The sequence below is a fragment of the Protomyctophum parallelum genome, assembly GCF_964188405.1.
Source record: "Protomyctophum parallelum genome assembly, chromosome: 20".
Lineage (NCBI taxonomy): Eukaryota > Metazoa > Chordata > Actinopteri > Myctophiformes > Myctophidae > Protomyctophum > Protomyctophum parallelum.
In genome coordinates, this window is record NC_139718.1 from 1,374,489 (window position 1) to 1,386,093 (window position 11,605).

General features: G+C 46.8%; 1 protein-coding gene across 1 annotated transcript in view; it reads left to right on the forward strand.

The window, feature by feature from the left end:
* LOC310878482 (coiled-coil domain-containing protein 40-like) overlaps nt 1–8,448 on the forward strand; it is a gene marked incomplete at both ends in the record, with an annotated part of 28,847 nt that extends 20,399 nt beyond the window's left edge. The window contains 9 exons of the mRNA XM_083792812.1: nt 8–526; nt 776–989; nt 1,797–1,966; nt 2,884–2,975; nt 3,421–3,541; nt 4,372–4,505; nt 5,041–5,143; nt 7,118–7,276; nt 8,188–8,448. Of these exons, the coding sequence (XP_083648938.1) occupies nt 8–526; nt 776–989; nt 1,797–1,966; nt 2,884–2,975; nt 3,421–3,541; nt 4,372–4,505; nt 5,041–5,143; nt 7,118–7,276; nt 8,188–8,448 (1,773 nt within the window). The remainder of the gene's footprint in view (nt 1–7; nt 527–775; nt 990–1,796; nt 1,967–2,883; nt 2,976–3,420; nt 3,542–4,371; nt 4,506–5,040; nt 5,144–7,117; nt 7,277–8,187) is intronic.
* Between the last annotated feature and the right edge of the window lie 3,157 nt (nt 8,449–11,605).

Here is an 11,605-nt window from a genome sequence, read left to right on the forward strand (position 1 = left end):
CCCACAGGCCCCCAAACCACACCCACAGGCCCCCAAACCACACCCACAGGCCCCCAAACCACACCCACAGGCCCCAAACCACACCCACAGGCCCCAAACCACACCCACAGGCCCCCAAACCACACCCACAGGCCCCAAAACCACACCCACAGGCCCTCAAACCACACCCACAGGCCCCCAAACCACACCCACAGGCCCCAAACCACACCCACAGGCCCCAAAACCACACCCACAGGCCCCAAACCACACCCACAGGCCCCAAACCACACCCACAGGCCCCAAACCACACCCACAGGCCCTCAAACCACACCCACAGGCCCCCAAACCACACCCACAGGCCCTCAAACCACACCCACAGGCTTTAAACCACACCCACAGGCCCCAAACCACACCCACAGGCCCCCAAACCACACCCACAGGCCCTCAAACCACACCCACAGGCTTTAAACCACACCCACAGGCCCCAAACCACACCCACAGGCCCCCAAACCACACCCACAGGCCCCCAAACCACACCCACCCTGGGGTAAGGCCTCAAACCACACCAATACGCCCCAAACCACCCTGGGGTAAGGCCCGAAACCATTCATTATTCCCCATTAATAATATTGTATCATGTGTGTGTGTGTGCGTGTGTGTGTGCGTGTGTGTGTGTGTGCGTGTGTGTGTGTGTGTGCGTGTGTGCGTGTGTGTGTGTGTGTGTGTGCGTGCCTGCGTGTGTGTGCGTGCGTGTGTGCGTGCGTGTGTGCGTGCGTGTGTGTGTGTGCGTGCGCAGCACGCCGACCTCAGCCCTCTCCAGATCCGAGCGGACTCGCTGAGCAAGGCTCTGGAGGAGTTGTCGGTTCACATCCAGCGGGAGCAGCAGCTGTGGAGCCGGCAGCAGATGGCGCTGGTGAGGCTGAGCCGGGACAGACTGGACGACACGGAGCGCACGCTGACGCTGCACACCCAATACACACTGATGGAGAACCGCAGGACGCGCACGGAAGGTACGCACGCACGCACACACGCACTGAGGTTAACGCATTCTGACCTGAGATCAGACTCATACGAGGTTTCCACTGGACACACACTGGTCTGATTAACCCATTCTGACCTGAGATCAGATTCTAAAAATGTCAGTCGCTCTTAGATTTTTCAAAAATAAGGTAACATTGTGGTAACATTATTCATGTGGTAACATTATTCATGTGGTAACATTATTCCAGGTAACATTGTGGTGGAACCAGGGGGGCAGTCAGCCAGATATTTCGTGAAGCCTCTTTTGAAATCGGGACTTCCTGAAAGTTCATATAATGGCCTGTTGTGGCGCTGGACTGGACCCAAAAAGCCCCATAGCGCCATAGAGGCCCATGTATTTGGGCCCAACTTCACCTAGACTGTATTACCTTAATAAACATGGTCATGAATACTTTCTGCTTCCAGTCACTAGTTTAAAGTCTCATTTCTAATGTCATAATATTCTTTTTGGAAAATTATGGTCCCATTTATAAAAGAAATGACCATAAAGTTGCGTATGTTCTGAGGGGCGTGGCTACCGTTACAGTCTATGATCGGGATCCCTCCCACTCGATTCAAAATAAAAACCAACGGAGAAGAAGAGGGGGGAAGTCCCGCCTCGTTGTCTGGGCCAGCCAATGGCCAGCTGGACCAGAACGGATCAAGAAAGATGGCGACTTACAGTGCATTAGAATGCAAGGAATTTCAGGCTTCATTTTACGTTCATGTTAGATCCGGGGAACATGTGGTAACATTACTCATGTGGTAACATTATTCATGTGGTAACATTACTCCAGGTAACATTGTGGTGGAACAGAGGGAACTGAAGTCTGTTGAGAAGAACATGAAGACGTTGAGGTCAGACGTCCTGAAGCTGAACTCCTTGCTGAGCCAGAAGGGGGCGCTGGAGAGCAGCCTGGAAACGGACAACAACCTGATGCACAACACCTGCCTCAGCGAGCTGAAGGTAACGACGTGATGCACAACACCTTAACGAGATGATTGATATTATTATGGCAGTTTAGTGACCAGGATTACTGCATGTTTTTGTGAGGGTACCGACCCTAGGGGACACGGGGAGAACACGTGAGGGTACCTACCCTAGGGGACACGGGGAGAACACGTGAGGGTACCTACCCTAGGGGACACGGGGAGAACATGTGAGGGTACCTACCCTAGGGGACACGGGGAGAACACGTGAGGGTACCTACCCTAGGGGACACGGGGAGAACATGTGAGGGTATCTACCCTAGGGGACACGGGGAGAACATGTGAGGGTACCTACCCTAGGGGACACGGGGAGAACATGTGAGGGTACCTACCCTAGGGGACACGGGGAGAACATGTGAGGGTACCTACCCTAGGGGACACGGGGAGAACACGTGAGGGTACCTACCCTAGGGGACACGGGGAGAACATGTGAGGGTACCTACCCTAGGGGACACGGGGAGAACATGTGAGGGTATCTACCCTAGGGGACACGGGGAGAACATGTGAGGGTACCTACCCTAGGGGACACGGGGAGAACATGTGAGGATACCTACCCTAGGGGACACGGGGAGAACATGTGAGGGTACCTACCCTAGGGGACACGGGGAGAACATGTGAGGGTACCTACCCTAGGGGACACGGGGAGAACATGTGAGGGTACGTACCCTAGGGGACACGGGGAGAACATGCAAACTCCACACAGAAAGGCCCTTTGGCCAACCCCGCCTTCGGGTATGGGCACTGATGACGTGGAGGAGGAAACACGCCGCCAGCGCCCACAGCGTCCAGAGCGGGAATCGAACCTTCTAGCTGTGAGGCGACAGCACTACCAACTGTGCCACCGTGCCCCTCTGATTATTATTATTGTTATTATTATTATTATTATTATTTCAGGAGGCAGAAGGGGGCGCTCTAGCGATGCAGAACAGACTGGACAACATTCTGGACGAGAAGAAAAATCTACTCAACGTTCTGATGGAGGCGGAGTCAGTTAATTATATGTTAATTACATCATTAATTATGTTAATTACACTTTATGGCATTGATTGATTGATTGAAGTACCGGTATGTATTAACAGTTTGCAGAATTACAGTACATTTAAAGCACAAACTCAATACAAAGACTGTTAACTGTGAGTGGACGACACCATTAAGCATTACACTTGTTTACAACAGGGTCCACCATGTTCAATTCATCATATATCACGCATCATGTATTATGTTAATTACACTTTATTACATACTGTTGTAAGTCACTCACTCTGGAGAAAGATATGATGAATGCATACGTACATGGTGATTGTAGTTGTAAAGTGTGTGTGTGTGTGTGTGTGTGTGTGTGTGTGTGTGTGTGTGTGTGTGTGTGTGTGTGTGTGTGTGTGTGTGTGTGTGTGTGTGTGTGTGTGTGTGTGCGTGTGTGTGTGTGAGCAGACATCAGATCATGCTGTGGGAGAAGAAGGTTCAGGTGACGAAGGAAAGTCGTGCGGTCGTAGACTCAGACGTTGGACGAGAAGAGTTGCGTCAGATGAAAGCTGAGATCCATCGCATGGAGGTATTATGTATACGGACACTAGCCTAACTAACCCTAGCTAACCCTAAACCCTAACCCCTAACCCTAGCTAACCCTAGCTAACCCTAAACCCTAACCCCTAACCCTAGCTAACCCTAAACCCTAACCCCTAACCCTAGCTAACCCTAAACCCTAACCCCTAACCCTAGCTAACCCTAGCTAACCCTAAACCCTAACCCCTAACCCTAGCTAACCCTAAACCCTAACCCCTAACCCTAGCTAACCCTAGCTAACCCTAACCCCTAACCCTAGCTAACCCTAAACCCTAACCCCTAACCCTAGCTAACCCTAGCTAACCCTAACCCCTAACCCTAACTAACCCTAAACCCTAACCCCTAACCCTAGCTAACCCTAGCTAACCCTAAACCCTAACCCCTAACCCTAACTAACCCTAACCGTTGGGTGCATTTGGAACACTAGCCTTATTCTTAGTAGGTGAGAGTATGAACGAAGATTGTGCTGCGCCCCACGAGTGACATATCAACATATGGAATGTCATAACAGGTCAGCTCCATATATGGAGATCTAAGGGTTTGAGACGTAGAGTTGCTGGCCAATATTGATGACATCAGGAATCTCCACCCCTGATGATGTCACGTGACATCATCAGGTTGGTTGGTGACCAACCAACCAATCAACACACTGACAGGATAAATGTACCATTCCATAGTTTAACACGCGGGGGGGGGGGGTATGTGGAACCATTAGAGGGGATCTATGGACATTATGATCTTTGGTTAGAATTGGAAGCATTGATTTAGATCAACCAACCTGATTACAGTCAGCTAACGAGGCCATTATCATCATCACAGGTTCATTACAGTCAGCTAACGAGGCGACAGCAGCAGCTGATGAGAGACAGCGAGGCCTGCGTGTCCCGAAGAGACAATATGGTGGTCCGCCGCGAGGCCCAGGGCCGTGCTTTGGACCACACAACGTCCCAGAGGTATGATCGAACCCTACAAACCCTCCCTTCAGATCAGCCAACGCAGGGAAGCTGGAAGTACCCTCACTAAAAACGCTCCACACGTCCCAAACTCTTCTCCCTTCTGGCTCCAAAACTGTGGAATGCACTTCCCATTGCAGTCAGAACTGCAGCATCACTCCCAATCTTCCACCGTAGTCTGAAAACCCACCTTTTCAGACTCCATCATGGCCCATAGCACTTACCCCACCCCCTTAGATAGCATTTATGTTGGCTTAGATAGCATTTGACACAGACTTATAGCATGTTATGTAGACAGCACTATAATAAAGTAGTCATACAGTAGCAGGTCATAGTACATATGTATAGCATAGTAGTATATTATGTATAGTTTCATTATATAGATATTCCACTGTTACTTTCTTAGCTTACGCATGTTTCATGATAAATGCTTTTATGTGATGTATTCCCATGCTTTTTGTTCTTGCTTAATGTAAGTCGCTTTGGATTAAGAGCGTCTGTTAAATGCCTACATTGTAAATTGTAAATTGTACAGGGAGGCCCAGGGCCGGGCTTTGGACCTCACAACGACAACGTCCCACCGCGAGCTGAACCGAAGCATCGCGGCTCTGCAGCGCAACACGCACACCACACATAAGGTATTAACATGTTAACAACACACACACCACACATAAGGTATTAACATGTTAACAACACACACACCACACATAAGGTATTAACATGTTAACAACACACACACCACACATAAGGTATTAACATGTCAACAACACACACACCACACATAAGGTATTAACATGTTAACAACACACACACCACACATAAGGTATTAACATGTTAACAACACACACACCACACATAAGGTATTGACATGTTAACAACACACACACCACACATAAGGTATTAACATGTTAACAACACACACACACACCACACATAAGGTATTAACATGTTAACAACACACACACCACACATAAGGTATTAACATGTTAACAACACACACACACACCACACATAAGGTATTAACATGTTAACAACACACACACCACACATAAGGTATTAACATGTTAACAACACACACACCACACATAAGGTATTAACATGTTAACAACACACACACCACACATAAGGTATTAACATGTTAACAACACGCACACCACACATAAGGTATTAACATATTAACAACACACACACCACACATAAGGTATTAACATATTAACAACACACACACCACACATAAGGTATTAACATGTTAACAACACACACACACCACACATAAGGTATTAACATGTTAACAACACACACACCACACATAAGGTATTAACATATTAACAACACGCACACACCACACATAAGGTATTAACATGTTAACAACACACACACCACACATAAGGTATTAACATATTAACAACATGCACACCACACATAAGGTATTAACATGTTAACAACACGCACACCACACATAAGGTATTAACATGTTAACAACACGCACACACCACACATAAGGTATTAACATGTTAACAACACGCACACACCACACATAAGGTATTAACATGTTAACAACACACACACCACACATAAGGTATTAACATATTAACAACACGCACACCACACATAAGGTATTAACATATTAACAACACACACACCACACATAAGGTATTAACATATTAACAACACGCACACCACACATAAGGTATTAACATATTAACAACACACACACACCACACATAAGGTATTAACATGTTAACAACACGCACACACCACACATAAGGTATTAACATGTTAACAACACACACACCACACATAAGGTATTAACATATTAACAACACGCACACCACACATAAGGTATTAACATATTAACAACACACACACCACACATAAGGTAATACACGGTTCAATGGTACATTTATATAGTGCCTTTATCCAAGGCGCTTTACAGAGATGGTGCATTACATTCACCCATTCACACACACACACACACACACACACACACACACACACACCTTTACATAGACTGTGCATTACGTTCACCCATTCACACACACCTTTACATAGACTGTGCATTACATTCACCCATTCACACACACCTTTACATAGATTGTGCATTACATTCACCCATTCACACACACACATTCATACACCGATGGCGGCTGAAACCATGCAAGGCACCAACCAGCACATCAGGAGCAATTAGGGGTTCAGAGTCTTGCTCAAGGACACTTCGACAGTAACTCTGGGGGAGCCCACAGGGTTCGAACTGGCAACCTTACGGTTACCATCCAGCCACTCTACCTCTGAGCCACAGATAATTATCTGTATAATTAAACTATGCGTATACACTATATAATGCTATATGTCTACATGATAAAATGCTATCTAAATTACATAAGTTGAGTCTTTGCATACGCCTGTAAGGTCGTCGAGGCTAGGGGAGGGGCTACGGGCTAAGATGGAGTCTTAAGAGGTGGGTTTTCAGACTACGGTGGACGATTGGGAGTGAGTCTGTAGTTCTGACTGTAATGGGAAGTGCATGTGCGTGTGTGTGTGTGTGTGTGTGTGTGTGTGCGTGCGTGCGCGTGCATGTGTGTGTGTGCGTGCGTGCGTGCGTGCTACAGCAGGTCACAGAGTGTGAGCAGCAGCTGAGCGATCTGCTCTCTGTGAAGGCATCTCTCAGGGAGCGTCTGCAGAACCAGAGGCTCCACAGCGCCGCCCTGCAGGAAGACTACGGAACTTTGACCTCCGACCTCCACCACCTCCAGGAAACCAAAGACAGGGTCTGTCTGTCTGTCTGTCTGTCTGTCTATAGAGTCCCCTCTATAAGAATTGGAACCATAACATTGTATGTCACAAGAGACAGATTCTACAAATCCTGACAGTTTTCTGAAAAACCCCATGTTTCTATCTCAGTTGGTTCTCAACCTTTTTCACATCAAGAACCCCCAGAATTATCTGTATTCGGCCGCCGAGCATCTGAAAACATGTTGTTCCAACTGGACACACCCAGAAGCAAATATTTGCGCAACATTTTGACGCCTTTTCAGAAATAGCAGATCTACAAGCTCATAGCGCGGCACATTTCACGGTTAAATATTCAAACATATGAAATTATATAAAATGAATAATGACTAATGGTGACATCACGTTATGTAAATGAATAATGACTAATGGTGACATCACATTATGTAAATGAATAATGACTAATGGTGACATCACATTATGTAAATGAATAATGACTAATGGTGACATCACATTATGTAAATGAATAATGACTAATGTTGACATCACATTATGTAAATGAATAATGACTAATGGTGATGTCACATTATGTAAATGAATAATGACTAATGGTGACATCACATTATGTAAATGAATAATGACTAATGGTGACATCACATTATGTAAATGAATAATGACTAATGGTGACATCACATTATGTAAATGAATAATGACTAATGGTGACATCACATTATGTAAATGAATAATGACTAATGGTGACATCACATTATGTAAATGAATAATGACTAATGTTGACATCACATTATGTAATGAATAATGACTAATGGTGACATCACATTATGTAAATGAATAATGACTAATGGTGACATCACATTATGTAAATGAATAATGACTAATGGTGACATCACATTATGTAAATGAATAATGACTAACGTTTCTTTCCCTACAGGACTTCGTCAGTCTGCTGTCTCTCCAGACTCGCGCTAAACACCTCCAGAAAGCCGTCGAGGGACGCTACACCCCCCTGACCTCCTCCGGCTCCGCCCCCCTGCTCCCTGGCTCCTCCCCCTCCTCCCTATTGGAGCAGCAGACTCACAGAGTCCAGGCCGTGAGGACCATCGTTCACCGCGTGTGTGAGCAGTCCCCCCAGCACCAGGAAACTCTGCGTAGGCTGACCCTGACACTGTTCCCCCCAGCACCAGGAAACTGACCCTGACACTGTTCCTCCCAGCACCAGGAAACTGACCCTGACACTGTTCCCCCCAACACCAGGATACTGACACTGTTCCCCCCAACACCAGGATACTGACACTGTTCCCCCCAACACCAGGAAACTGACACTGTTCCCCCCAACACCAGGATACTGACACTGTTCCCCCCAACACCAGGATACTGACACTGTTCCCCCCAACACCAGGATACTGACACTGTTCCCCCCAACACCAGGATACTGACACTGTTCCCCCCAACACCAGGATACTGACACTGTTCCCCCTAACACCAGGATACTGACACTGTTCCCCCCAACACCAGGATACTGACACTGTTCCCCCCAACACCAGGATACTGACACTGTTCCCCCCAACACCAGGATACTGACACTGTTCCCCCCAACACCAGGATACTGACACTGTTCCCCCCAACACCAGGATACTGACACTGTTCCCCCCAACACCAGGATACTGACACTGTTCCCCCCAACACCAGGATACTGACACTGTTCCCCCCAACACCAGGATACTGACACTGTTCCCCCTAACACCAGGATACTGACACTGTTCCCCCCAACACCAGAATACTGATACTGTTCCCCCCAACACCAGGATACTGACACTGTTCCCCCCAACACCAGGATACTGACACTGTTCCCCCCAACACCAGGATACTGACACTGTTCCCCCCCAACACCAGGATACTGACACTGTTCCCCCCCAACACCAGGATACTGACACTCTTCCCCCTAACACCAGGATACTGACACTGTTCCCCCTAACACCAGGATACTGACACTGTTCCCCCCAACACCAGGATACTGACACTGTTCCCCCCAACACCAGGATACTGACACTGTTCCCCCCCAACACCAGGATACTGACACTGTTCCCCCCCAACACCAGGATACTGACACTGTTCCCCCCCAACACCAGCATACTGACACTGTTCCCCCCCAACACCAGGATACTGACACTGTTCCCCCCAACACCAGGATACTGACACTGTTCCCCCGACACCAGGATACGGACACTGTTCCCCCCAACACCAGGATACTGACACTGTTCCCCCTAACACCAGGATACTGACACTGTTCCCCCCAACACCAGGATACTGACACTGTTCCCCCCAACACCAGGATACTGACACTGTTCCCCCCAACACCAGGATACTGACACTGTTCCCCCCAACACCAGGATACTGACACTGTTCCCCCCAACACCAGGATACTGACACTGTTCCCCCCAACACCAGGATACTGACACTGTTCCCCCCAACACCAGGATACTGACACTGTTCCCCCCAACACCAGGATACTGACACTGTTCCCCCTAACACCAGAAGACACTGGTGGAACAAGTCAATAGGCCTACTGGGTCAATTCAGAAATAGCAGACCTACAAGCTCCTAGCGTTGCACTCTGTGCCACGCTATATGGGTTAGGGTTAGTATATAGCTAAAGTATAACACAATGCTTAAAACGCCAAAAGGGGTTCCCGACCTGAATGGGTTCTCGGCTACTGCAGTCTTCTCTCACAGGGATTTAACCCATTCTGACCTGAGATCAGATTCTAAAAGTGTCTTCTACATCCTGACAGTTTTTCTGAAAAAGCTATGTTTCTATGTCAGTCGTTCTTCGATTTTTCAAAAATAGCAGATCTACAAGCTCTTAGCGTGCCACCGAGTGGCGCGCTAAGAGCTTGTAGATCTGCTATTTTTCAATAGCTAAAGCATAACATAATGCTAACACCAAAAGGGGTTCCCGCCCCAAAATGGGTAAAACCATTTGAGAGATAAGGGGACACATATCTTATTTTAATGATGTTTAGGACACAAAAAACTAGAGGTGTACGATTATGAAACTATGACCTAAATCCGATCTCCGGTTATTCTGCAGGGTCAGATCTTCTGCCGATAGCGGTTCTGACCCGTTCTGATATTATGCAGAGGACCAGAATGGAAACAAGCCTATAGGCCCTCTAGGGGCTTTTTGGCCCAAAGTGTCACAGCCCTGGACCAACCTGTGTTTCACCACACCTGCTCCAATTTACAATTTACAATGTAGGCATTTATCAGACGCTCTTAATCCAGAGCGACTTACATTAAGCAAGAACAAAAAGCATGGGAATACATCACATAAAAGCATTTATCATGAAACATGCGTAAGCTAAGAAAGTAACAGTGGAATATCTATATAATGAAACTATACATACACTATACATATTTACTACTATGCTATACATTATGTACTATGACGTGCTATGACTACATACAATACAATTATAGTGCTGTCTACATAACATGAACCTAGCCTCGATACCCAGGCTTTCATTTCGTCTGCGCGAAAGATGAAAGCCTGGAAAAAGCCGTGGGCTGAACCAGTCTAAAAGTGGGAGTCAACCCTTCCGGGTGGGCGTCGCTCTAAATGATGTGACGTAGCGCTGCACTAGGGGGGAGAGGAGGGGCCGGGGGTGACGGACAGATCGATGAGATCCAATCAGGGTGCGCGCATTTCTGAGGCGCGACCCGCCCCTCTAGACGAGAAATGTCTCTGTTTGGGTCAGGCTAACATGAACCTAGTCTATATATATAGCCCTTGATGATCTCATGTGGTTGTTGGTTTATCAGTTTGCTCTGCCTTGTGTATCCGTTTATTTCTTTCCTTGTGATGGTGTAACTGATTTCTACTTTTGCCAAATAAAGCCTTTAAGTTTGTTCCTTGTGTCCGTGAGTTCTGCATTTTGGATCCTTACCTGGGATAGAAAGAAGCCTGACACAAAACCTGTTAATAAAGTATTCAATCAATCAATAAATAGCATACTAGTACATTTTCCAAGTGCCTCGAGTAGCTTATTGCTTTTCTAAAACGGTTACAAACATATAGCAATATTAACCTAATAAAACGATTGAATTGACAAGAGCAGATACGCTTTGCGCCACCAGAGGGAGCCACATTATAAAACATACACTAACCACTTCGAATACTGGACAACTCGCCCCGGTGCGTGCCCGTTTTACCTCCCGGAATTGTCCCCAGTGAGGGGGATAACTTTGTAATATGCTATTGGCTGTTTGTATTCTTTTTGGAAAAATATAAAAAGATACTCCTGTGGAAAGGCTATATTATTTGACTTATATTGAACCTATAAACAATG